Source organism: Arachis ipaensis, chromosome B07, assembly GCF_000816755.2.
Source record: "Arachis ipaensis cultivar K30076 chromosome B07, Araip1.1, whole genome shotgun sequence".
Lineage (NCBI taxonomy): Eukaryota > Viridiplantae > Streptophyta > Magnoliopsida > Fabales > Fabaceae > Arachis > Arachis ipaensis.
In genome coordinates, this window is record NC_029791.2 from 3,066,079 (window position 1) to 3,093,136 (window position 27,058).

General features: G+C 34.6%; 6 protein-coding genes across 8 annotated transcripts; all 6 read right to left on the minus strand.

Annotated features, from left to right (window-relative positions):
- On the minus strand, positions 3,707-5,668 carry LOC107608954. Its single transcript, XM_016310746.2, has 2 exons — positions 4,176-5,668; positions 3,707-4,014 (listed from the first exon to the last, which is right to left on the minus strand). The coding sequence occupies exons 1-2, from the start codon at positions 4,905-4,907 to the stop codon at positions 3,886-3,888; spliced, it is 861 nt and encodes a 286-aa protein (XP_016166232.2). The 5' UTR covers positions 4,908-5,668; the 3' UTR covers positions 3,707-3,885.
- LOC110264783 (disease resistance protein At4g27190-like) lies at positions 4,807-6,987 on the minus strand. The gene is made up of 2 exons (XM_021106981.1): positions 5,700-6,987; positions 4,807-4,916 (listed from the first exon to the last, which is right to left on the minus strand). Exon 1 carries the CDS (start codon positions 6,957-6,959, stop codon positions 5,700-5,702), a length of 1,260 nt encoding a protein of 419 aa, XP_020962640.1. The 5' UTR covers positions 6,960-6,987; the 3' UTR covers positions 4,807-4,916.
- On the minus strand, positions 6,927-8,076 carry LOC107606540 (putative disease resistance protein At4g10780). The gene is made up of 2 exons (XM_021106735.1): positions 7,834-8,076; positions 6,927-7,727 (listed from the first exon to the last, which is right to left on the minus strand). Exons 1-2 carry the CDS (start codon positions 8,074-8,076, stop codon positions 6,996-6,998), a joined length of 975 nt encoding a protein of 324 aa, XP_020962394.1. The 3' UTR covers positions 6,927-6,995.
- On the minus strand, positions 8,558-10,784 carry LOC107608953. The gene has a single exon (XM_016310745.2). The coding sequence runs from the start codon at positions 10,701-10,703 to the stop codon at positions 8,649-8,651; it is 2,055 nt and encodes a 684-aa protein (XP_016166231.1). The 5' UTR covers positions 10,704-10,784; the 3' UTR covers positions 8,558-8,648.
- LOC107608955 (DNA-directed RNA polymerases II, IV and V subunit 6A) lies at positions 12,737-15,336 on the minus strand. Its single transcript, XM_016310747.2, has 6 exons — positions 15,162-15,336; positions 14,829-14,862; positions 14,515-14,687; positions 14,195-14,246; positions 13,230-13,297; positions 12,737-13,121 (listed from the first exon to the last, which is right to left on the minus strand). Exons 1-6 carry the CDS (start codon positions 15,194-15,196, stop codon positions 13,049-13,051), a joined length of 435 nt encoding a protein of 144 aa, XP_016166233.1. The 5' UTR covers positions 15,197-15,336; the 3' UTR covers positions 12,737-13,048.
- LOC107610111 (probable disease resistance protein At4g27220) lies at positions 17,992-25,415 on the minus strand. Of its 3 annotated transcripts, none has more exons than XM_021106980.1 (5): positions 25,035-25,415; positions 23,981-24,533; positions 22,621-22,761; positions 19,137-22,274; positions 17,992-18,954 (listed from the first exon to the last, which is right to left on the minus strand). In XM_021106980.1, exons 4-5 carry the CDS (start codon positions 22,257-22,259, stop codon positions 18,340-18,342), a joined length of 3,738 nt encoding a protein of 1,245 aa, XP_020962639.1. In that variant the 5' UTR covers positions 22,260-22,274; positions 22,621-22,761; positions 23,981-24,533; positions 25,035-25,415; the 3' UTR covers positions 17,992-18,339. The 3 variants fall into 3 exon arrangements, with proteins under 3 accessions (XP_020962639.1, XP_020962638.1, XP_016167672.1); XM_021106979.1 differs by having other exon boundaries at positions 23,981-24,541; XM_016312186.2 differs by lacking the exons at positions 23,981-24,533; positions 25,035-25,415 and having other exon boundaries at positions 22,621-22,910.

Sequence of the window (27,058 nt, forward strand, 5' to 3'; positions counted from 1 at the left end):
CTTACTCTTTTAAATGAGAAAAAACATAAGAGGATCTAGTCCTCTATTTACAGCACATTATTATTATTATCGTTATTTGTTCATGTTAACGGTACGTGAAAAAAAAAAAATCAAAACCGATAAATATGTATTGGGTCAAATTGACTTGAATTTGTTAGACTCGTAAAAAGCAGAGAAAATCGAGATTTTACGTGAAATTGAAAAAGTAAATTAAGTACGTAAAACGTAAAATCTTAACAAGATTTAAATTGTAAAATCGTCAGACCTAGTATAAATTTTATAAAATCGATGGACTTATTTAAAATCGTAATATCAAAAAATTTTAAGAGTTAAATCGAAATTTTAGCTACTATGCTTGTAATAACTCGAACTCTTACATTCATCTCAAGTTATTATCTGTTATATTTCATCAAAATTTTTGTGATAAATTATTTTTTGGATTAATTTATTATTAACCTAATACTATTAGGTTTCGAGTTTGGACTTAGTCATGGGTCATGGCCTAATAATTCTAAAAGAATTTCTGCATTATAATAAAAGAAAAAACATTGCTTTTTTTATTTTTGAATTAAATCCTAAATCTTTAGGGAAAAAAAAAATACAACTCTATAAAAAATTGAGTCAAACGTAAAAGTGCAAATAGTAGACAAATCCAAACGAAAAGAATATTATTTATAAGGATTAAAAATACATGTAATTTTTTTCTCTTCATATTCTATTATACATATTAGAATATTATTTATAAAGACTAAAAATACATTTAATTTTTTTCTTTCCATATTTTGGTAGATATATTATCCTTATAAAATCTTTATTAAAAAAAAAATCAATCAATATATATAATATATATATGAATAAATGTTATCCTAAAATACACATAACCATGTTAAATTTTCTTTAAATATATCATTTGATATGCATTTCAAATAAAAAATATATTATTATATCTTAGATATGAATATGTTTTTATGATGTTATTATTATTTTAATTGTCTACTCTCATTATTAGCATTTAATATGATTTATTTAATTTATTTGATAATTTAACATTTCATATCTTTTTAATATTTATTTTTATTGCTATTTTTTTTCTCCCTTAATCAATTATATATCATCATCATAACTAATGATTCTTGTGTAATATCTCTTAATTTTGATATTACAAAATTTGCATAAGATTACATTTATTTATATCACATCCTCATTATTTTATGAATGTATGTATATTTTTTAAGAATATCTTTAAATAAAGAAATTGAATCAAATACTTAAAAACTAAATATAATATTTGTTTTAAAGCATATAAAGTTTTTCTATATATATCTACTATACCATAATAGTTGTTCAATACATTCTTATTATTTGTTTTACTATTTTATTCTACATATTTTTCTTACTTGAATATTGAATATTGTTCATCATGTCTGATCAAAAAAAGAAATACAAGTGTGATCAATGTGATAAAAAAGTTTTCAACTTCAAAAAATTTGCGCAGCCATAAGAGCAAGTCTCACAATCTAATTATTTATAATCCAAGTAATTGTAGTATATACAACAAATACTTCGACATTCCATCGTTGCTACAAGTTTATATGAAGGAAGAACATGGTTATTATACATTCTTGTGAATGTTAAGGTATTTGAAATAAGTCTATGAGTTATGTTAAAGTTTAAAATGAAAATCAATATTTATTGTATTTTATTTATTGCTTTATTAAAAATTTTCTTTAAAAATTTAATTTGGGAATTGTTATCCTATTAATTAGGATTTTAGAATTATAGTTTATCTTATATGGGTCCTTATTATGTACGTAGATATCTTTTTTTTATTTGTTAAATTTGCATAATTATATTTGATTAAAAAAATTAGAGTTTAAATTCTAATCTTTGTAAGTGTTTTTTTATTTTTATTAATATATGGTCAATATGAATTTTTACGGATAACTTTAAAAAATTTTTAATTTCAATAATAGTAATAAATCATGAAATAGTTTTAGAAAACTAATCGCCGGAATATCAAGTACTACATATAAAAATTATTTGATATGATATATACATTAGTATTATTATTATCTTATATATGACACAATTTTCCTTTTTGAAACACCTAGCAATAGCATAACAAAAATCAGCTTTGTGTTGTATTTTTTGTTTCATTTCAACACAAACTAGTTGACCTATGTAATTTCTGTTGAAATTAAAAATTAACTAATTAGATAGATTAAAGCACATAAATAATTATATATCTATCATTTGAAAAAGGTTTACCATTAAAAGTTTATCATTTCAATTAAATTTTTATGTTTTAATTGTTTTGACTAAGTTATTTTAAATACTTATTTATATTTATATTGACCTATCGAATATCAAACAATTTTAAAACTGTCATAATATTTTTTAGAGTTTCATTTTACACTTTTTAATTTGAATATGGAAGCAAAGAAAGTGTTGGACTCGCATATGAGGAGGAGAGGTGCTTCACCTCGTTGTGGGATCAGAGGAACAAGAACTCGGACCCTGCGAGTTGTGTTCCTCAAAACGGACGGTCCGAGTTGTGTTTTGCAAAACACACGGTCCGTGTTGTGACCAAGAGGACACGTGTCACACAGAGACTTCTCCGCGAACGGTGGTGTTGCACCCAACATAGCCTCACACTCACCATGGGAGTTTCACACTTTCACCATTCACTCTTAACTTCACTTTCACCCATTTTCTTCTTCATTTCTCCATTTTTTCAAGCTTTGCATGGTGGAAGCAGAGTGAAAATACCAAAGAGACACAAAACACATTTTTATATATGTCCATAAAACAAAATCGGACCCTTCGATTAGGTTAACCTGATTCAAAAAAATTATAAAGAAACCAAATCGTACCGTCCGATTTGATCCCCATAAAGTTCAAAAAAATTTTCCAGAACAAGCAAAACGGAGGGTCCGAGTTGCGTGTTTCAGATTTCAAATTCCACGAGCTGTAAATCGGACCATGCGATTTGTGAAGCAAATTTTCATGGCCAAAGAACTCGCATGGTCCGAATTGTTCTACCTTTGGCCCAGAAAAAGTTGTTCCACATTTTTGTCTTATACGCAATAACTCCATATCTAGAAATAGCACACCCAAATCTTCCATATCCATAAAATTGAGCCTTAATTTTAATGTATTAATAATATAAAACATTTTACAGAATCATCATTCCAACATAATAATATATAATTAAATGTATGTATAAAATTAATTTATACGTACAATGGATCAAAATTAAATTTTATTATCTTCTCTCACATATTTGAGTTTGATTCTTCTGACGGAGATGATAATAAAAATTATTGTAGAAACAAAGAGTAGTAGTGGAAGTGTTAGGACGATGCATGGCAAAATGATAAGGCCTTCGAAAATTAATCAAAGATCTTCCATGCTTTTCCTGCCAAAGCTTCAAGAATGATACATGGTGGTAAAATATATAGATTATGGAAACACTGCTAAGGAGACAATAAATTAGTATGATATGTATAAAATGAAGCATACCGTATGTTCATGTTCTCGTATGTTGTAAAGAATAGCGTATTATATATTTCCATATATATTCCTTGTTTATTTTTTAACTTCCTAACATTACCAATTTACAAAACTTAGTTAATAATAAATATGAATACAATATAGCAAAAACTTGTCTAATGCAACAATACTGGAATGGATTTTCATTTATTTTCTCATCACCATTTCATTTGTAAAATTTATCTTCTACAATTGAGTTTTTCTTTTACACCAACTGTAAACAATCCTCTGTCACTTAAATTAATTACAGTTTAATCAACTTCTTAAATACCAATTTCATCACACCATAGAACTTACTTTTCACTAATTTTTCAAATGGTAATATTGAAGATGTTAAAGACTCAAAATCTGTCTGTTAGTAGGATCAGACCATATGAACCTCAATTCGGAGAAGCCTCGAAATTCGACTTGCTCTAATTTTGCGGCCAAATGTTTTCCCTGATCCTCCTCAAGGGAAACTCCCTGCATTAGTAGTGTTATATAAGACATCTTAATTTAGTATTTGTAACTAATTGTCTTTTTCTTTTCAAAAAGGTCTTACCAAATTTGTGATCAAGTATGTATACTGTACCAAAAGTTTTCAGGAAAAAATAGCGAATTTATCATCAAGGGCTGGAATGTACCTTATGCAGATGCTGCTGTCTCATTGTTGACCTAACCATAACATTGACACAAGATGTGCTCAATTTTGGACAGTTAACACATCTTAGCTCCCTCAAACATGGCCACCAAGGCTGACTGTTTCCCCTGCATATCTGAATGAGATTCGCGAGGTTCTGGAGTTTGAGTGATTTCAAATTGGGAAGCTTGGTTTGGATCTCATTTTGATATTCATTGCCAAAGATGTATTTCAGCTCTGAAGCCTTAAAAATATCTATCTCTTGCAATTTCTCAAGGCCAACACAAAAGCTTGGGAGCCCAAATTCTAACTTTGGACAATAATGAATGCAGAGTTTCTTCAAATTTGGGAGCATTGATTGTGAGTTGTTAAGAGCTTGAGATATGTCCTCATTACCATTATCTTCATTTGAAATTATGCGCCTTAAATCCTTGCAATCTGCTATATATAGCTCTTCTAACTGTTCTAGACTTTTGGCAGCAGACATAGAGAATAGTGCAACCGCTGCGCAGCTGATGGCAACAGTAGTCTGATAAAGTCCTCTGCCATCAATTTTAAGGATTTTAAGACTGCGCAATTCGCAGTTCGCAGGGAAAACGTTGCGCAACTGCTCACACTTCCTTATGTAGAGTTGTTCTAATTTCTCAAAGAAGCCAAGAGCATGCATAGGTGAACCATGGCAAAGTTCTTTCAAGTTTTCCATTTCCTCCAGCTCTAACTTGACTAAACCTGGCATTAAGGCATCCTACTCTTCCTAAGACTGAGGCGAAGAGAAGCAGGGCGGAAGCTCGACCATCCATCGGCTTCGGATTGTTCTTTTGCTAAGGAATCAAAGTCAAAGTCTGGCTGTGCCCGAGCAAGGGCTTTTTATATGATATGCAATTTCTTGAGTAGCCAGCACCTTCGATTGAAAGGGGAAGAGTTCCTTCTCTGCATTCAAAGGCGAAAAGCCACTCAAGTGATCTTTAACCAGACCGCCGCGAGCCGCTTGATTGATTTGGCGATCGGGAGTGGTTAGCACACGAGGACAGTATCTGGGGAGGAGGGTCCTGGTAGTTGCGATTTTCTGCTCATTAGAGAGCAGCTTACCAAGACCATCCGGAGAAAAGCTATGCTCTTCACTATTGAACCACCCAGTCACTTGCCAAGCTTTGAAGCCTGACTCCGGTAAGACAATAGCGTTGAACAAGCGTGTCTACCTTCACCGCGGGGAGATCTTTGAACAGCATCCAATCCTTATCTTTTCACTTTTGAGATCGAAGAATCATAGCTATCAGTGCATTGGCAAAGCAGACCCAGACTAGAAAGAACAGAGAGTACACTAGGCTCTGATCCTTTCGAAAGCAAGATTCGCACTAGAAGCATTGGCAACTTTGCGTTGCCTTCAGTACGGGAGAGTCCAGTCCGTCTTTGTTAAATGGCATTTTCTTTTGAGAAGGAATAAAGAGCATCAAAGCCCTATCTAAGTAAAGCTTCCTTATCCTTTGAATCACGATCTTTTGAAAGATCAGAGTCGGCATTCTTTGATTTACTGAAAATAACTGCCAGAAGAAGATGTATCTATGATGCATTCTATCTCCGAACAAGAGCGAAGCCTGAGCTTAGTCAAATCATTCATGCTTCCGGCTGCTTTAACCAACTCTGGAGCAACATTCTTACATCCTCCGCGAAGGCGGTTCAAGGAAATTTCCTCTGCTCTTTGCAGAAGATTCATCTTAGATGCACCAAATTTGGATATATCAAACTCTTTCAAGCTTAGAGCTCTCACACTAGAATTCTCATTGATGCCATGGCCATAAGTTTGTAAGGGTCCAAGCTCTAATACATGTCTCTGTAAATTCGAAGATATAACATCATCAAGAAAAGTTTGACAAGGAAACATGCATTTATCATCCTTCTGGAAGGAAGGTCCAGAAACATATAACTCTTCAAGCTGTTCACAATTTCCTATTGCTTCAGAATTATAGTTTTCTAGAACTGCACAACCTTGCAAATCCAGCAACTTCAATTTATTCAATCTCTCAATTTCCTTCGGAATTTGTTTGAAGCGACAAGCTCGCAAATCAAGAACCTCAAGCTTTGTAAGGTTCAATATGAAAGATATATCATCTAAATCCCATCCTCTCAAGCATAGAGTTTGCAGGTTAGTCAAGGATTGAGTTGAATGTGGCAATGATAACAAAGTCCTATAACCTTCACTGATAATTGCCATAACCTTGATCTCTTTAAGCCCTTCGAAAGATGCACTTGCTATATCCAAGGACATTCTAGAACTCAGCAATAGAAACTCAAGCTTTGTAGCAGTGACTTGAGCAGCAATCCGGTTCATTTTCTTGTTCCATGATGATACTGCAAAATAATCATTGATGTCTCCATTTTCAACCAAGGTGTTTAGATCATTAACAAGATTTACCAGAATCTTTTTGTTCTCTGATCTAGATGCTATCCACAAAGCAGTGTCGCGAACCATGTCATGCATCTTCACATGATCTGCTCTATTCACATTAGAAAAGTGTTCTTTGTTTTTGTCAGAGTGCATCAGCAGACAAGAGTTTATAAGTTTGTTAATACTAGCTCTCAACTGATTCCTTGCTGTGTCAATTGATTCAACTTCGCCACATATGCCTAATCCCACTCCATATCTGATCAAATCTTCAACAAAGAACTCATGATCTTCGGGAAACATACTCCACATCAAGAACATTAACTCATCTCTTTTGCTTCTCAAATGATTGTAGCTTAATTCAATGCAGGAGAAGGCATCTCTCACTCCATCTTCAACATCCATTGGCTTTGAATGTTTCAGACTGTATAATGCTGCCTTCTAGACCTCAATAGGCTTCTTTTTCATGGAAGATCCCACTGCTTCAATTGCGATTGGTAACCCTTTACATTCCATAGCAACATTTGAGGCCACCTTTAATACCTCGGATGGCGAATTGTCACCTATTCCTGAATACTCTTTGAAAAATATCCAAGCTTCCTCTTCTGACAAGAGATGTAAAGGAATCTCTCTTTGACAGTTCATCAAGGTGCAAACTCCACGCAGACGCGTAGTCAAAAGGACCTTGCAGCTGCATTGGTTACCCTCTTCACAAGGAATTCCAATATCTTCAAGCTTGAGCTTAGCCCAAACATCATCCAAGATCACAAGAATTCTCTGTTTACTTTGCAGACCCAAAGATATTCTTATTGCTCTTGATGCTTTATTTTCTTCAGAAAATTTCAGCCCCATCAATTCAGCAATTTCCTTCTGAATCACTTTGATATCCGGAGTTTGTGACACAGTGGCAAGCACAACTCGGTCGAAAAGATTCATAGTCTTGGCCTTGTTACCAACTACTTTCACCAGTATTGTCTTACCAGAACCTCCCATTCCATAGAGTCCAATCAAATTGATACTATCATCTTGCAACGCCTCCAAAATTTGATCCGGAGCTTTTTTTGTGGATTTGAAGTAAACAATGTTTCCAGGATATAAATACTCACTGCCTGGAATTGGAGCAGGGAAGGAAATAGTATCAAATTGACCATTTTTGTTCAGATTTATTAGACTCTATTTTCTGTTGTATTTTCTTGCACAGATTATATCTCTTCCCAATAGAACATTGTCCCTTGAAACAACCTCCATTGGTCTCTATTTCTGTTTCCAGATTCTCCACCTCTTCTACAAGCTTTTCGGCTTCATTGATCCACTTCAGAACAGAATCTTTGACTTGTTCTGTTTTATCAGTTGCTTCAACTCTTTTCTGCACACTACCTAGAGTTGAAATCAGCTTCTGCTTTTCTTTTTCAAGATTCTTAATGAATCTTCCAGCACGAAACAGATACTGTCCTTGACGTATCGCTAAATCCACCGCATATTCCGAGATCTTGGCAGCTATGGAGATGAAAATTTCAGCCATTTAAACAAAGGTAACCTGCCAAGAAAACCACATGTCAATAGCATCAAAGCAAAGAAGATTCTGTTATGAAAACCAGAAGGCAAAAAGTGGAAAAAATCTCACAAGAAAATATTTATTGTTTATATTACCAATTTACAAAATTTAGTTCATAATAAATATGAATACAATATAGCAAAAACTTGTCTAATGCAACAATACTGGTAAATGGATCAAGAACATACTTGTCTCCGGGTTTTCCTCCTACCAACAATTTGCTCATCAGAAAACTACTATAATCATTAATAAATTCAATTTTATAAGTTTCAGTTCACTACCCAAAAGGCCGAGTTCCTTTGCTGGATTTGTTGAATCTTCATCGAAGGTTCTGGATTCTGCAGCCTCCCCAAATTCCTCTTCATCAAGGAGTTCTATCAAAACAATATGCATAGGTAAAGCCTCTTGATAGGCATAATTAAAAATTAAAATGCAAAATAGTGATTGATAGGCATAATTAATCCAAATATTTATTACTGAATAACTGCTTATTTACACAGATTAAGAAAACTCGAAGGTAATAAAAAAAAAAAAAATGGTTAATCTAGCACGACTAATTTCTGATATTTGGGGCCGGAAATTGCAGCTTCCATTGAACTTTCGGGGGTGAGTTCACCGTCATTGTCCATGAACAACTTCATCAGATTCTTAGAGAATCCACTCACGAGGGCCACTCCTTGCTGGGTGGCCGCCACCGGAGTGGCCCTCGAGTTCCTTAGATTCCAGAACACAATCTGAGGAACAGCAGAGCCATAACCTTTCTCACTATACTTCCTTGTAATTGCTTGGTAATCGGTCTCCCAAGGCTTCGCGGATGCTTGATCGAACTCCATGTCACTGAACACAAACACCCGCTTAATCATCTGATCTTCTTTCAATTTTCCATCCACAGCCACCTCCAAAATTCGATCAAACACTCTTTGGAAATTCGTGTTCATCCCCCACTCCATCTCCCTAATAAAGTTGATCTTGGAAGAGAGACTATTGCCTTTAATCAAATGAAGCTTAGGATTTGCACTGAATGTGATAACCTTTCCCTTCCATGGTTCCTCATTCAATTCAGACACCAACAACCCCAATGCAACACAAACATCCATGGGAACCCCACTCATGCTTCCAGAAACATCACACACAGCCAAACAGTTCTTCATCTTACCCTCCTTAAGCATGTCACTCACCATTCTGTTCCACTGAAGCTCTGCCACCTCATCACCATCTTCCTCTTCATCTTCATCTTCATCTCCATATCGATATCGACGTCGACATCGATACCTCAATGACTGTATGATCTCATGAGGAAGCAATGCGCCGGCGGCTATTGTAGTCTTCCCTGACTTCACGTCCACAAGGTACTTCATGAACCTCTCTTTATCATGCTTCATGAATTTCTCCTTATAGAGCTTCATAGCCACAGAGGCCACTCTGTTGTATGGGATCGAATCCCAGCGTTTCTCACTCATGTAAACCTCTGGAAGTTCTAGAATCTTCCGAAGAGGAACAAGAACCTCCTTTCGTAACCGATCACGGATCCTGTAAGCATAATGCGCCTCCTCGATTCCTTCATACTCGGTGCGAGGGAACATCCTCCTCGCAATGGATTCACATAGAAGCGTGGATCGGTCAAAGGAAGAGTCAAGAGAGGGACACCACTTCGCAGCCAGACTGATAGCCGTTGATTTGCCGGAATTTAACAACTCCAGATCGTTCTTCAAACAGTTGGCAAAATGATCGGAGATGCTATCGTGGAGGAGCTGAAAATTTGCATCGTCGTTGTAAAGGTTAAGGAGCTTCTTGGCCATGGAAACCTTCTTTTGTTCCCTGAGAGAACGTGCAGTTTCTTTCTCCTTCTTCATCATCTCGTTCGGAGAATTCTCAAAGGGCTTCAATCCTACTAAGAAATCACCAAACGTCTTCTTCTTCATGCTCTGCTCCTTGTTTCTGGCATTCCTCAAATTCCTTTCGGTTCCCCTTCCCCTGCTCAGCTGGAACGCTCCCCTTCCTCTTCCCCGTCCCCACCTTGTTTCCCTCATCTTCATCAACCTGTTCCTCTTTCTGGAGCCTTTTACGCTGAGCCACTGCGCCTTCTGATCCTTTCGCACATCGGAACCTTCTAGAATCCTGTAGAGAACTTCCGGAAGGTCCTTGAAGTAACCGAATTCGGCAAAGGAAGGGACGTTGGCTGCGAGTGTCTTGGGGTGGTTAGAGAAGAGCCACATGGCAGCAGTGTAGAAGCCTTCGCGATCGGACTTGCCGGTTCCGCGGACGCCTCGGAGGTTACAGACGAGTTTGAGTGTGGTGAGGGGGTTGTGGGCCCATGCCACGTCGAGCCTCTCTCGGAGGGAGTCGGAGGGAGTGTCGGGAACGACGTGGAAGAAGAAGTCAAGGCATGGGTTGCCGGTTGACAAGAATGTTGCGGACTGGTTCTCTGTCAACCCCATTGGGGGTTTGGGATTGTTAAATCTCGAGACCATTTGGTCAATGAATGGTTCTGAGACTGCGGTGGTGGTGGCGGCGGCAACGGGGGTTGGTTGTGGTTGGGCTTCGGGGTTGTAATTTGAGAGTTCAGGTGGGCCCAGGAGAGTGGCCATGGCCATAAACAAGAAATGCGAAGATGGATTTGATGGAAGATAGAAGAAAAAAGATGGATATTGGTGTGGGAAATGGGCATGAAATGAAGGGAAGTATATATAGTTGTTCTTCAGCTTGGGGAGCAAGCAATTTTAACTTTTTAAGAACAAATGTGACGATACTGCCCCTACCAACTTGGGAGAATCATATTCAACCGTTGCCTTGGGTTACTCTTTACTCTTTAGTGTTTACTCATTCTTATAATCTTATCCCTTTTCTTTTAATTTGTTGTTTTAATTAAATTAATTTAGTTCTGCTTCAGCTTGGGGAGCAAGTAATTTAACAAATTAATGTCACGATTGCACGTAGGGGTGGCAAAACGGGTCGAGCCCGTTGGGTCGATCCGCTAAACCCACTAAAAAGGCGGGTCGGACTAGGATTTAGAGCCCGCCAAATTACAAAAACCCACCAAACTCGCACCGCCAAATTGGCGGGTTGTGGCGGGGCGGGGCGGGGCGGTCCGCCGGGTCTAATATTTTTTTTTTTCTTTTTTTTATTAAATAAAAGAGTGATTACTATTATAAAATTAATAATTATAAAATTTTTAAACACTTTTTTTTTCATTTTTTGTTTTTATTCTTCTTTTAGTTATTAACTTTATTTATTTTATTTTACTGTAAACGAAATACGAGTACTTGTAATTATAAAAAATTTAATTTTTATAGGTATAAAAATATAATTTTTAAAATGATAAAATGGTATTAAAAATATAATTTTGACCGATTTAAAAAATAAAATTAGTTTATATAAAAATATTACTTATAATTCTACCTTAATTAATTTATATCTCATCTATATTTAAAAATTTAAACTAATAATTTTCTCACGTTGTTATTCTTCAAATGGGAACGTTTCAATTAACGAGCGGTTTTAATTGAAGTCACGCAATTTATTTTTATTCTCAATTTTTTTATTCTTAATTTATATCTCATCTATATTCATTCTTAATTTTTTTTATTTGTGTATTTAATTAAAATTTATCTTGCAGTTGGCTTTTTTATACTAAACAAAACAAGATAAAAAGAAAATTTTGTATGCTTAAGGACAAAAAGTTATTTGTTGTAAAAAATGAATTCAATTTATATCAGTGGTAATTGGTAAAGTTTTTGCTTTAGTAAATATATAACAAATGTATTAAAAATTTAAATTTTCTATTTTTTTTTGAATTTTTTAATTTGTAATATTAACATGGGTTCTTAATCCTAATCCTGTAAAATTATCCAGTAACACTGTCTCACGGCATAATCCAAAATGCAATGTTGGGCAAAGCAACACAAGTGACATGAATACAAACTTATATTTCTTTGATAAAATGTTATTATTTGTTGTAAAAAATGAATTTAATTTATATCTGTGGACTGTGGTAAAAGTATTCTGTCCAACAATAGACAAATTACATAAAATAATAAATTTAATCCAACATTTTGTCAAAAGAATATCTGGTGATGCTTGCCATTTGAATAAAACGACAGTATGTTAAACCATTTAATTGAATACTGCATTTTTTAATTTGTTGCTTCAAAGAAAACAAGTATTTAGATTGGAATGTTCAAACGTTTTAACAAAAATAAAAATTAGTCACTCAATAAATAAATAATAATATTACTCTATGAAAAAGTATGGGGAGAACCGGAAGGCAATGAATTTAGTGTATAATATGTACGATAAAAATAAAATTGAAATTAACAATTTATTTTAATATTTAACTCGAGACATGTGAAAATAAGAGAAGAATAAAAAAGACAGGAAATATTTGTCATGGTTTCATATAATTTGAAAAAGTTTCTTGGCCGATATAGAAAGTCAAGAGTTAGCAAAACAAAGGTAGAGAGATCAATCTTCTGCTTCTCCCATGATATGAAACAATGGCATTGCCAGTTATAATGTAGCATATTAAATGGTTTATTAATAGAGTTTAATACACACTTATCTTATCTTTTGATGAGCAATTGAGCATATATATTTTTTTACAACAAAAAGGCATAAATAATAATAATACCAATTCAATACGATGATATCTATATTTTCCTAAAAACTCTCCACAGATATCATTAAAAGACACAATATTAGAGAAAAGTAGAAACAGAATTAGGTTTGGATCCAATGTTCCATTTATCCCATATTGTTTCCAAGAAGGGGATTTGACAATTCTTAAAACACACTATTGAAGAAATCAAAGAAATATAGACAAGCGTAACTAAAAGTCTCCTGCACAAACAATTAATACAGCATTATAACCCAAAGTTTATGCAAAATCCAGGCCTGATATGAACCTCCCTCACTAATTATATATCTCTGTCATTTTAAAGCATCAATTACCACCGCCAACTTGCCTCTTCCACGAGTCTTCCACAATCAGTTCATCAACCCCCCAATCCTCAAAGCTGGAAAAGTTTAGTCAAAAAATGGTAACAGTGAGCATGACATAAAGAAAGACGATGTAAACAACAAAAATCAGGTCCCAAAACTTGTGAAATGCATTATGTAGTTACCTTCCATCGGGTAAGTAGCGACGGATGGTAAAGGGTATCTTCCGCTCTCGAAGCTCTTTCATAGCAATCTAATACATTAAGAGAAAAAACAAGATATTAGGAATATGATCTAGGTGAAATTTCAAATAAATGCAAAGCTAGTGCAATCAAACAACTGATTAAGTAAAAGGAAGAAACCACAAAGGAGCTCGAACAAAATATGTATCTCGAATAATTAATATAACAAAATTAGTTGGAACTAGACCTATGAAAGAATGCTCATAACTACAGGAAATATCAAAGCTATTGGCAGCACATTAACAAATAAGGATAATATAGGAACAAAGAGAATGTGCAGCATGGCATATTCAATGCAAACAAACCTGCTCCAAATAACTTGTAAAATTCTACTCATTGCAGATCAAAATAAAATCCATAGTTCTACATTTCTATATTAAAATGACCATGTCATCATCAAACTGAATTAAAAACTACAGTTTATGGTGTAATATCTAAAGCTGAGAACTTATTTTTCAAGGGAAAGGCTAGGAGAAGGCATGCAATGACAGTAAAACTTGTTTACATGCCAAACATAAAAACAAGAGAAACACATGGGACGTGATAGATCAAGATAAACCAATGTCTGGTGAAATTTGAGCTACTATATGAACAATCTATGCATCTGTGTATTAGCAACTTATTTGTACAACTGTATAGCAAACTACAGGGCAAGAACCTAAATACTATAATATGCATTTCAAGGATACCGGAATTGACAAAAAAGCATTAAGGTGGTCAATGCCATGAAGATTCTTAATGAAATGTTAGCGGATATGACCACACTAACACATATTTGGAGATTTAATATTTGTCATCTGGCATAACAAATTTAGCAAATGAAAACACTCACAATGTGTTCAAATATTGTAACATTACAAGAAGGAAGCAAAGATCAAGTAAAAAGAACATAAAAGGAAGTGCATTACCTCAAGTGGGTCAGTTTCCCCCTCCAGTTCCACCATAACAGGAGCATTCATACTGCCATTTAAGAAGGAGCATTTTATGTCATCACAAAGAAAAAAATAATAAGCAAAATCTTAACCCTAAGGTTAATTCGTTTTCATCTTCTATTTTCAATTCTAACTGCAAAACTACCATCTCATTTTTTGTTCCCCAAATCTGCTTACCGATTGCAACATAAACGAAACAATCAACCATGAGATGGCATTCTTGTGGTAAATATTGAACAAAACAAATTCTTTCTAAAGCTACACAGACCCTAAACATCAGGGAGTTAGAATGAAACCTGATTTGGAGAGCACGTGTACCCAGAATCCGGGCACGCTCATACTTGGTCATGTACTTGGAAGTCTTTCGAGGCCGCTCCACCGGTTGTTCATCTTCCTTGTCATCGACCTCAAGAGGCTCTCCAGTTATGTCCTCATTTTTGTTGTTATCAACATCCTCCTCTGCCCCCTCCTGCCCATCAAAACCAAAGAATCCACCAATAAATTTCATTGAATCATTCAATCCCATGTTTCATAACCATATATACTTGTACAAAATAAATTAAAAAAAAAAGGGGACAAAAACATAGCAAAAGACCAAAAATTTCTATACCTCAATCTCAGGCTCTGGGGGTTCATCTTCATATCTGCATCATCAACATTCTTTGTATATGAGAAATCTCTCAATAACAAGTTAGCAATAAACAAATTGAAGAAGCAGAATAGAGAGCTCTAACTAAGCATTGAAATTGTAAAAGCATGAAACGCAGTAGCTAATAGGTAATTTTGTAACAGTGACCAAATCAGAACCTCAAAATAAAAAATTAAAAAAACCCTAATGATGAATATAACAAATCCATCGAAGAAACACAGACGAGATTTTAAATTTTAATCTCCACAAACTCTGATTTATGCATATAACAAGGAGAGATTTAGAGAGATTAACCCCATATCAATGTCATCGTAGTCTTCGTCGGCCATGGTGAATTCGCAGAGAAGAGAGAGAGCCAAAATCCCGCTTGAAGCTTGCGCTGCGTGAACTAAAACCCTTCTCTCACACGCGCCGAATATTTATATTCATGAAATAAAAAATGTTCATATTTATGAAATATTTGGCCTTTTCTTTTTCTTTTTATATATATAATCAACGTGAATAACTGAATATGTTTTTTTTTTTTATTGGACAAAGTGTAACGATAAATAGATTTTAATTTCGATGTAATAAGAAATTATAAATGATTATCCAATCAAATTTTTTAGATGATCTTTAAATAATGAATGAACATTAACTATTTTTATTGATATAGGGAAGACTGTTATTGTTGTGGTGAATTTTTTTAAAAATAATAATTTATTAAACTAAAATTTAAGTAATTAAGTTTAGTTGCTTTAATGGTTAGCTCATTCGTTAGAGCGGCCAACGATGAAGAATGATTTTGTTGGAGGCTGGGACGGAGATCGGACTTCAACAAAAACGATTCTACCTTTAATGATCTTGCTGGACGGCTATGAAGACAATTCTTCTCTAACGCGACCAAAAAGGCTACGCTTCTACCTATGACACGACGATTCTGCCTCTGATGATTCTCTTCAGGCGTGCAAAGACAACGTTCGTCAGAGACCGGACTTCAACGAAAACGATTCTACCTTTGATGATCTTGTTGGACGGCGAAGAAGACGATTCTCCTCTAATGCGACGAAAAAAAGAGGCTTCTACCTATGACACGACGATTCTAACGATTCTTCTCAAGCGTGCAAAGATGGCATTCTCCTCAATCTGGTCAGACACACAACAATGATGTTCTCCTTGAATGGGTTAGTTGCATGAGATGATATTCTTCTTAGGTTGGGTCTCAGGCGCACGACAACAGTTCTACGGTGACCTTAAGAGTGAGAAGGGGAAGCAGTAAGAGAGGAGGAGCTTGGCGATGAGAGGGGGGGAAGGTGGCAGGTGACAACGAGAGAGGAGGAAGGTAGCGGACGGTCGTGAAAAGAGAGGTGGAGGCATATTTTCCAGCTTAATAAAATCTAGGACAAAAGATTGGAGATTTTCTAATTTTAAACTAATTATAAAGGATGATTTAGTAATTATCTAAAGAGATATGCCATATTAGAAAAATTTGATGGCCACCTCAACATCCTTCTCATCGGACACTTGTCAAATTTTAAAATTTTTTAAGAATCATTTTATCAATAACAAAAGTCAGATACTATTTTATCAGCATTAAAATCTTTGAGGTATTAAATTAGTATTTACCTCGTTAAATTTTCTCTCAATATAATAATGACATGAAAAGCATGATATAGAATATAAAGTGTGGCTATATCCTATATATAATCTTTTGGATGGGGCATACACATACTTGCTCCCTATTTTTCATTAATTATCGAAATATAATTAATATTTGTATGACTTGTATTGGTAAGTTTTGCGAAGGTCATATAATATAGAGTAAAGTATGTTTTTGTCCCAAACGTTTGGGATAAGTCCCAAAGTTGTTCCTAACGTTTCAGTCGTCCTATTTAAGTCCCTAACGTTTTAAAACTGACTCAATGTTGTCTTGTCGTTCGGGATCCGTTAACAGAATTGACGGCAGGACAAAATTGAGACGATTTTGAAACGTTAGGGACTTAAATAGGACGAAAACGTTGGGGACAAAAATAATACATAAAAATAAATTTTAATTTTATCCTTCAATAATATTAATTTTTTACTATACATATTATTCAATTATTTTTTCATCACATCCAAGTTAATCATATTACTTTCATTTTAAATAAATTAATTTTTTTTATAATTTTACTCTTAAAGATTTTTAGTTATCATGAAATGTTTGTAGAATGACTAATATATAAACTTGTAGAAAAGAAAAAATAATATATATACAATAAAATATAAATTATACCTTTTGTCTCTAATGTATCGAAATTCTTTAAAATTATAAAAAAAATAAATTTATTTAAAATGAAAGTAATGTGATTAAGTGTAATTTATTTAGATGTAATTAAAAAATAATTGAATACTATGTACAATAAAAAATTAATATTATTGAAAGATAAAATTAAATTAAAATTTATTTTTATGTATTATTTTTGTCCTTAACGTTTTTTAAGATCTTATAATTAAAATTCCTATAAGATCTTTTTATGTTTGGGTGAGCTTTTAAAAAAAGATCTTTTTTCAAGTTATCTTTTTTTAAAAGATCTTATAGAGAAGTAAAAGTAATTTTATGTTTGGATATCTCATGTAAAAAGGTCTTTTTATCAATCAATTATGTTTGGGTATAACAATATAAAAGTACTTTTTTGTTTATTTATTACATGAAAAACATCTTTTTTTTAAAGAAAAAAGATCTTTTAAAAAAAGATGTAAATTACAGCTTCTCAAAAAAGATCTTTTTTTGATTTTACTAGTGCTTTTACTTTTACTACTAGAAATTTGCCAAACACATTAAAAAATAAAAAAAGATCTTTTTTCATTGAAAAAAGATCTTTTTTTAACAAAATAATGGCGCCCAAACATGCACTAAGTCCCTAACAATTTAAAATCGTCTCAATTTTGTCCCGCCGTCAATTTTGTTAACGGATCCCTAACGGCAGGACAATATTGAGTCAATCTTGAAACGTTAGGGACTTAAATAAGACGATTGAAACGTTAGAGACAACTTTAGGACTTACCCCAAACGTTGGGGACAAAAACGATACTTTACTCTATAATATATATCAACAAGGAATATGGAAATATTATATAATAAGCTAGGTTTTACAACATATGAGAACATGAACATACGGTATGCTTCATTGTATACATATCATTAGTTTAATTTATTGTCTCCTTAGCAGTGTTTTAAAATAAATATTTGATGATATCAAAACAATGATTCATCATCAACTCTAATGAGAGCCAATGAGTTATAGCTCAAATGGCATAGTCTCCTCGTACTCAATTAAGAGGTTGCGAGTTCGAGTCTCTTATCTTTGATAAAAAAGAAAAAAGAAAAAAACTCTAATGAGATTACATTGCAATCAAACTCAAATAACAATGAAACATTGTTTACATTGCTTCATATAATGAAGGAATATTTATATCTCTCTACCTTTGTTCTATTCTGAAGAGCTAAAACTTAAGTTGCTTCAGAAATTGAAGTAAAATTTGGGCACTGATCTACCATGATCTTCACTGCTTTCAGTGGCTGTAATAGTTCAAATCCTATGCAAATGTCCACCAGACATGGTAGTTTGTTCAGTTTCATTTCTCTGAGATTTGGAAACACAATCTTGTCACTACTATTCCTGAAAACTTGTACAAGTTCAGCAGCATCTGAAATGTGCAGATAACTTAGTTGAGGAGGCATTCCAAGCATAGAAACAGAGAAAATGCTTTTTAATTTGTTGCAATTCTTGACAGTCAAGTTTCTCAACTTTGGGAAACACACTACTTTAGTATTGGATAGATCATGATGAAGTTCTTCATCCTCTGAAACAATCTCTTCCAGTTCATTGCAGCCTTGTATAACAAGCGATGTCAACTCGGGTAGGCTTCTCAGAATCGCAGCTGAGAAGATCGATTTCAATTTTGTGCAGCCGTCCACCTTTAAATATTGAAGATATTGAAGACTCAAAATCTGTCTGTTAGTAGGATCAGACCATATGAACCTCAATTCGGAGAAGCCTCGAAATTCGACTTGCTCTAATTCTGAGGCCAAATGTTTTCCCTGATCCTCCTCAAGGGAAACTCCCTGCAGTATTTGAGACATCTTAATTTAGTATATTTAACTAAGTCCCTATATTATACTTTAAACATTTCCATTTAAAAAGGTCTCTCTAATTAACAAAAATTTGTGATCAAGTATCTATGCTGTACCAAAAGTTTTCAGAAAATATAGCGATTTTTTTGTCTAGTTTAAGGGCCGGAATGTACCTTATTCAGATGCTGCTGTTTCATTGTTGATCTAACCAAAACATTGATACATGATGTGCTCAATTTTGGACAGTTAACACATCTTAGCTCCCTCAAACATGGCCACCAAGGCTGACTGTTTCCCCTGCATATCCGAATGAGATTCGCAAGGTTCTGGAGTTTGAGTGATTTCAAATTGGGAAGCTTGGTTTGGATCTCATTTTGATATTCATTGCCAAATATATATTTCAGCTCTGAAGCCTTAAAAATATCTATCTCCTGCAATTTCTCAAGGCCAACACAAAAGTTTGGGAGCACAAATTCTAACTTTGGACAATAATGAATGCAGAGTTTCTTCAAATTTGGGAGCATTGATTGTGAGTTGTTAAGAGCTTGAGATATGTCCTCATTACCATTATCTTCATCATTTGAAATTAGGCACCTTAGATCCTTGCAATCTGATATAGATAGCTCTTCTAATTGTTCTAGACTTTTGGCAGCAGACATAGAGAATAGTGCAACCGCTGCGCAGCTGATGGCAATAGTAGGCTGATAAAGTCCTCTGCCATCAATTTTAAGGATTTTAAGACTGCCCAATTTGCAGTTCGCAGGGAAAACGTTGCGCAACTGCTCACACTTCCTTATGTAGAGTTCTTCTAATTTCTCAAAGAAGCCAAGAGCATGCATAGGTGAACCATGGCAAAGTTCTTTCAAGTTTTCCATTTCCTCCAGCTCTAACTTGACTAAACCTGGCATCAATGCATCTAACTGAAAATAACCGCCAGAAGAAGATGTATCTATGATGCATTCTATCTCCGAACAAGAGCGAAGCCTGAGCTTAGTCAAATCATTCATGCTTCCGGCTGCTTTAACCAACTCTGGAGCAACATTCTTACATCCTCCGCGAAGGCGGTTCAAGTAAATATCCTCTGCTCTTTGCAGAAGATTCATCTTAGATGCACCAAATTTGGATATATCAAACTCTTTCAAGCTTAGAGCTCTCACACTAGAATTCTCATTGATGCCATGGCCATAAGTTTGTAATGGTCCAAGCTCTAATATATACCTCTGTAGATTCGAAGATATAACATCATCAAGAAAAGTTTGACAAGGAAACATGCATTTATCATCCTTCTGGAAGGAAGGTCCAGAAACATATAACTCTTCAAGCTGTTCACAATTTCCTATTGCTTCAGAATTATAGTTTTCTAGAACTGCACAACCTTGCAAATCCAGCAACTTCAATTTATTCAATCTCTCAATTTCCTTCGGAATTTGTTTGAAGCGACAAGCTCGCAAATCAAGAACCTCAAGCTTTGTAAGGTTCAATATGAAAGATATATCATCTAAATCCCATCCTCTCAAGCATAGAGTTTGCAGGTTAGTCAAGGATTGAGTTGAATGTGGCAATGATAACAAAGTCCTATAATCTTCACTGATAATTGCCATAACCTTGATCTCTTTAAGGCCTTCGAAAGATGCATTTGCTATATCCAAGGACATTCTAGAACTCAGCAATAGAAACTGAAGCTTTGGAGCAGTGACTTGAGCAGCAATCCGGTTCGTTTTCTTGTTCCATGATGATACTGCAAAATAATCATTGATGTCTCCATTTTCAACCAAGGTGTTTAGATCTTTAACAAGATTTACCAGAATCTTTTTGTTCTCTGATCTAGATGCTATCCACAAAGCAGTGTCGCGAACCATGTCATGCATCTTCACATGATCTGCTCTATTCACATTAGAAAAGTGTTCTTTGTTTTTGTCAGAGTGCATCAGCAGACAAGAGTTTACAAGTTTGTTAATACTAGCTCTCAACTGATTCCTTGCTGTGTCAATTGATTCAACTTCGCCACATATGCCTAATCCCACTCCATATCTGATCAAATCTTCAACAAAGATCTCATGATCTTCTGGAAACATACTACACATCAAGAACATTAACTCATCTCTTTTGCTTCTCAAATGATTGTAGCTTAATTCAATGCACGAGAAGGCATCTCTCACTCCATCTTCAACATCCATTGGCTTTGAATGTTTCAGACTGTATAATGCTGCCTTCCAGACCTCAATAGGCTTCTTTTTCAAGGAAGATCCCACTGCTTCGATTGCGATTGGTAACCCTTTACATTCCATAGCAACATTTGAGGCAACCTTTAATAGCTCAGATGGCGAATTGTCACCTATTCCTGAATACTTTTTGAAAAACATCCAAGCTTCCTCTTCTGACAAGAGATGTAAAGGAATCTCTCTTTGACAGTTCATCAAGGTGCAAACTCCACGCAGACGCGTAGTCAAGATGATCTTGCAGCTGCTTTGGTTACCCTCATCACAAGGAATTCCAATATCTTCAAGCTTAAGCTTAGCCCAAACATCATCCAAGATCACAAGAATTCTCTCTTTACTTTTCAGCCCCAAAGATATTCTTATTGCTCTTGATGCTTTATTTTCTTCAGAAAATTTCAGCCCCATCAATTCAGCAATTTCCTTCTGAATCTCTTTGATATCCGGAGTTTCTGATACAGTGGCAAGCACAACTCGGTCGAAAAGATTCATAGTCTTGGCCTCGTTACCAACTGCTTTCACCAGTATTGTCTTACCAGAACCTCCCATTCCGTAGAGTCCAATCAAATTGATACTATCATCTTGCAACGCCTCCAAAATTTGATCCAACGCTTTCTGTGTGGACTTGAAGTAAACAATGTTTCCAGGATATAAATACTCACTGCCTGGAATTGGAGCAGGGAAGGCAATAGTATCAAATTGACCATTTTTGTTCAGATTTATTAGAGACTCTATTTTCTGTTGCATTTTCTTGCACAGATTATATCTCTTCCCAATAGAACATTGTCCCTTGAAACAACTTCCATTAGTCTCTACTTCTGTTTCCAGATTCTCCACCTCTTCTACAAGCTTTTCGGCTTCATTGATCCACTTCAGAACAGAATCTTTGACTTGTTCTGTTTTATCAGTTGCTTCAACTCTTTTCTGCACACTACCTAGAGTTGAAATCAGCTTCTGCTTTTCTTTTTCAAGATTCTTAATGAATCTTCCAGCACGAAACAGATACTGTCCTTGACGTATCGCTAAATCCACCGCATATTCTGAGATCTTGGCTGCTATGGAGATGAAAATTTCAGCCATTTAAACAAAGGTAACCTGCCAAGAAAACCACATGTCAATAGCATCAAAGCAAAGAAGATTCTGTTATGAAAACCAGAAGGCAAAAAGTGGAAAAATTCTCTGAAAGCTATTTCCACCAATGATTTCCTCATCATCTTTAAAATTTATCAGATTCCATATTAATCAAATTCTTAAATACCAACTTCATCACCATAGATCTTACTTTTCCATTACTATTGAGTTGGTAACTATGTGGAATTAAAAAAAAAAACAAAATAAAATGCTAAGACAGTAGAGTTCACAGCATAATCATTGCTTCAACAAAAAAAATAAACAAATATTAGACATGAAGAATATAGAGACATGTGGAATTTAAACTCACGGTAATTAAGATTCTGCAGGACTCAAAGTGTGATGATCCCTCAATAAATCTGGCCACCAGAGAGTGAAAGATAGTGTGGATGGATTTGCTTAGTGATTAAACCAAAACCATGCATACTGGGTGGAGATTAGGCATTGGAAACTGGAAAGTAAACTAATCAATCAGTACGCGCTTTTGGTTCATAAAAGTAAGATCAAAAGCAAAAGACTCTTTCAATTATTGAAGAGGAAGCATCCTTTGTAATAATCAATCGGTTGACTTGACTTCATGAGTTGACTCAAGTCACCAAAGTTTACAAAATTTAGTAATGAACATAGCGAACGCTTGTCTCATGCAACAATACTAAAATAGATTTTATTTTATTTTATTTTCTCATCACCATTTCATTTGTAAAACTTATCTTCTCCAATTGATTTTTTCTTTTTGGAACACACACATGTGGAATGTTGAAGTCACTTCTTCAGGCTCAAATTCTTTAAAATTTTGAAGAGTTTAATTTAAAATTTCATGTTTTTTTTTCCTTTGTTTTTTTTATAGATATTTTAAAAGAGAAGTATATTGTTGTACTTGTAGGTTGTAGCAACTTGAATGAGAGCCAAACAAGCCAAAGTAAACATTTTATTTTACTATCTATTTAGAATTTAGGATATAAGGTTTACTACTAATAATAGTACAGAACTCATCACCATGATATTTCTCTTATTAATTAAACTTGGAGAATAGAACTGACGCGGGGACGTCGCTTGGGCCACCAATCTTAATGAGGTTAACAACCCACTATGGTAAAAATAGTCAAGAACCCACATACGCATATTTATACTAGTAGGGGAGGGGAAATTTTCATGACTCGGGTGGCGTGGGACTAACTCATAACACAATATAATAAGAGGAATGCTAAGGGGCCAGCAACTTTTGTGATTTGTAGCCATCAAATAGCTATCAATGATAGTTTTAATGGTGTGAGATTGGTGTGAGATTTCATCCAATGGCTCACTCTTCTTTGCTGGTTACATGCGGGCCAGAATTTAACAAAGTTGCTGGCCCCTAGACTTTTTCATATAATAATATATGCTAAACTAGACTACTTTAATTAATGACACATAAAGATACATACTCCTGTATCAAGAACATACTGTCTGATTAAGAATAAGAAGGAGCAGTGCAATTCCAGCAATGAAAGTCGCTGTCTTCCATGGAGTGGTGAAATAATCGCATCTCAGAGTTGCCATTTTAGTGTACCAAGGATGTTTGTAGTAAGCATTCAAACCATGACAAATTTGGAGATAATTAGCATTATAATTTTCCATTAGAATATTTTTCCCAACATCACTGAATATCTTATTCACCGAAGTGTCATTACCACTTATGGTACTCTCAATTATTCCAGCATTGATGAGGACATCCACATCCTTGTTTGAGTTGACAAGTTGAGCAAGGAAGTCAACGTAGTCAGTGAGGTAGTGATGACAAGGATAATGACACTGCTCCAAAGCTACAATGTTCCTCAACCTAACTTCAGTCATATCATGCACTAAAATGTGTGGAATTTTAAGAACACCATGTTCAAATTCCAAGTCAAGTATGCAGTCATAATTAGATTGATCTTCTCAGAATAACATGCACGGATCAGTGGTTCCAACTGTTGCACGCAACTCACCAAGTCGCTTAAACTTGCCTCTGATCTCTGAATGAAGTGTTGGCAGTAAACCTGTTTGTGGGATTCCATGGTTACCAGCCTGGAATTCCCGTGATGAAGAGGACCGATTGAAACAAGCCCTGGAGTGTATGCATCTTCGTTTGACCGGCGGATATGATGGGGCACCTTGTAGATGCAGCAGCTTTTGGTTGTAAACAAAGGTTGTGCCTTCTTCAGCATTGCTTCCAGCTCTTTAGCTACATGATTCTCCATATATCTATTCATCTGCAAATGATAAGGTTAGAAATGATAATACTTGATGAAAGCCATGCATGAACCTTTTCTCTACATGTTATGGACAAAATTAGCTAGCTATGTCTTTCACTTATTCAAGTTCAATTTCTATGTTTAGGAAGAAAAAATAAAAAAGAAAAAGAAACTTTTGATAACTAGTTAGAAAACTTAAGGCAGTGAAACAGAGGATTTTTGAGAATTTATCGTTGAGAAAAAGCTATCTTCTGTAATCGAATTTCTTCTTTAGCTGTTTTCAAACATTCCACTGTCACTCGAATTATTAACTCCGTATTAATATAATCAAATTCTTAAATACCGACCTCATCACAGTAGATCTTACTTTTCAGTAATATGAAAGATTAAAAAAAATAATACTGCTAAGAGAGTAGATTTCATAGCACAATTATTGTTGCAATAATAAATAAATATTAGACATGAAGAATATAGAGCTAAGTAAGAATGAGATATGTGGAATTTAACTCACAGTAAGATGTTGCAGCCTCAAAGTGTGATGATCCTTCGATAATAATTTCTAGTTACCACCAGGAAGTGAAAGATAGTGTGGCTGAAATTGCTTAGTGCTTAAACCAAAACAATGCATATTGGGTGGAAGCTAGCTAGGCACAAGAAAGGAAAGTAAAAGTAAGATCAAAAGCAACAGGCCTTTCCAATTATTGAAGAGGAAGCATCCTATGTAATATACTAATATTCAATAGGAAAAGTATATGTAGACAATAGTTTTTGTGAACAATGTAAATAATGGATTTAATAAATTAAAAACATATTACACTCTTAAAGTACCCATCTAAATCTTAATATTAGGATAACCATTCGCACACCTAGTAAATTGAACATCCGCTGTTCATGTTGTTCACCATTAGCAATAATACTAAAACTGGTTATATGTTGACAAAATGGAACCCAGTTAGAAGAATGGAAGAAACAATATCAATTCAAAAGTTCAAAATAGTAGTCACATACAAAGAACATAACATTGAAGCAACTATACCACTATATTATTAGCAGCACTTGCAGTAATCTACACCTTCTTAGTGAATTGTGAATGTCTACATTATTTAAACACATAAACCTCAAACCTACTACTACCAAACTTGGAGGACAGAACATACAGTTTGAATAACAGTGAGAATTAGCAGCATAATTCCAGCTATTGAAGCTGCTGTACTCCATGGAGAGGTGAAATAATCGCGCCTCAGAGTTGCCATTTTACTGTGCCATGGATGATTATAGTAAGCATTCAAATCATGGCAAATTCGGAGGTAATCAACATTAGTAGTTGCCACCAAACTGTTCTTCCCAACATGGCAGAATAGGTTAGCCACTTTACTTTCATAATTACCACCAAATATGCAATCAATTATTCCAGCTTTGATGAGGACACCAGCATCCTTGTTTGTTTTCATCAGGTGATTAAGAAAAACAACATAGTCAAGGATGTAGTGTTCTTTAGGATAATGACACTGCTCAAAAGCCACTATATTCCTTAACCAAATTTCAGTCCCATCACCCACTTTAATATGTGGAATTTTAAGAGTACCATGATCAAATTCCAGGTCTAGCATGCATGATGATTTATTTACTATGAACTTGACTCCTGCTTCAACTAATTCAGATGCACTGTGACCAAGAACTAACAGTTCAGGATTCCTTGAAGTTCTTGTATGAGATGGTAGCAAGATGAAGTATCTAATCAGATCAGTGAAGTGTGCTATACTGCTACTAGCTGGTGGTAATAACAATCCTTGTTTGTTGAACATTGAAAAATAAGTAACAGCAACCGACATAAATGAAGGGAATAGATCACCATCTAAGAGAGAAGCAAAAGCTAGATTGTATATCTTGTCAAAAACAAACAAAGGAATCTGATTCTCAAGTAATAATAAATCATGTATTACCCGAGTACCCATCCACGGTTTTGAAGAGATAGCATCATTTGTCATCCACTCATCTTTGAGGAAAAGTTCAATTATGAAACAACAGTCTATGAATATCACCTTCACCAATTCGTCTACTGTGAGGTTAATTTTCTCCAAGTAACATGCACGGATTTGTGGTTCTAACTGTTGCACACAACTCACCAAATCGGTTAAACTTGCATTCGATCTTTGAATAAAATGTTGACAATAAACCTGTTTGTGGCTTTCCATGGTTACCAGCCTGGAATTCCCGTGATGAAGAGGACCAATTGAAACAACCGTTGGAGTATATGCATCTTCGTTTAATTGCCGGATTTTATGGGGCACCTTGTAGATGCAGCAATTTTTGGTTGTAAACAAAGGTTGAGCGTTCTTCAACATTGCTTCAAGCTCTATAACTACATCATTCTCCATATAGAAGCATAATATGATGAGAACCACCAGAAAGAACGAAAGAAAGAAAGGTTAGAAATTATAATAATTGATGAAAGCCATGCATGAACCTTTAACTACTTGTTCAAGTTCAATTTCTATGTACAAAAAGAAAAAAAGAAGGTATAATTTGTATTAT

Excerpts from the sequence above, each read along its gene's own strand:
- LOC107608954 (XM_016310746.2), bottom strand. The coding sequence starts at position 4,907 with ATGCCAGGTTTAGTCAAGTTAGAGCTGGAGGAAATGGAAAACTTGAAA. Across the intron at positions 4,015-4,175 it reads GACAGCAGCATCTGCATAAG|GGAGTTTCCCTTGAGGAGGA; the intron begins GTACATTCCAGC and ends CTACTAATGCAG.
- LOC110264783 (XM_021106981.1), bottom strand. The coding sequence starts at position 6,959 with ATGGATGTTGAAGATGGAGTGAGAGATGCCTTCTCCTGCATTGAATTA.
- LOC107606540 (XM_021106735.1), bottom strand. The coding sequence starts at position 8,076 with ATGGCTGAAATTTTCATCTCCATAGCTGCCAAGATCTCGGAATATGCG. Across the intron at positions 7,728-7,833 it reads CCGAAAAGCTTGTAGAAGAG|AGTCTAATAAATCTGAACAA; the intron begins GTGGAGAATCTG and ends AACAGAAAATAG.
- LOC107608953 (XM_016310745.2), bottom strand. The coding sequence starts at position 10,703 with ATGGCCATGGCCACTCTCCTGGGCCCACCTGAACTCTCAAATTACAAC.
- LOC107608955 (XM_016310747.2), bottom strand. The coding sequence starts at position 15,196 with ATGGCCGACGAAGACTACGATGACATTGATATGGG. Across the intron at positions 14,247-14,514 it reads ACACGTGCTCTCCAAATCAG|TATGAATGCTCCTGTTATGG; the intron begins GTTTCATTCTAA and ends CTTAAATGGCAG. Across the intron at positions 13,122-13,229 it reads CGCTACTTACCCGATGGAAG|CTTTGAGGATTGGGGGGTTG; the intron begins GTAACTACATAA and ends AAACTTTTCCAG.
- LOC107610111 (XM_021106980.1), bottom strand. The coding sequence starts at position 22,259 with ATGGCTGAAATTTTCATCTCCATAGCAGCCAAGATCTCAGAATATGCG. Across the intron at positions 18,955-19,136 it reads AACAGCAGCATCTGAATAAG|GGAGTTTCCCTTGAGGAGGA; the intron begins GTACATTCCGGC and ends CAAATACTGCAG.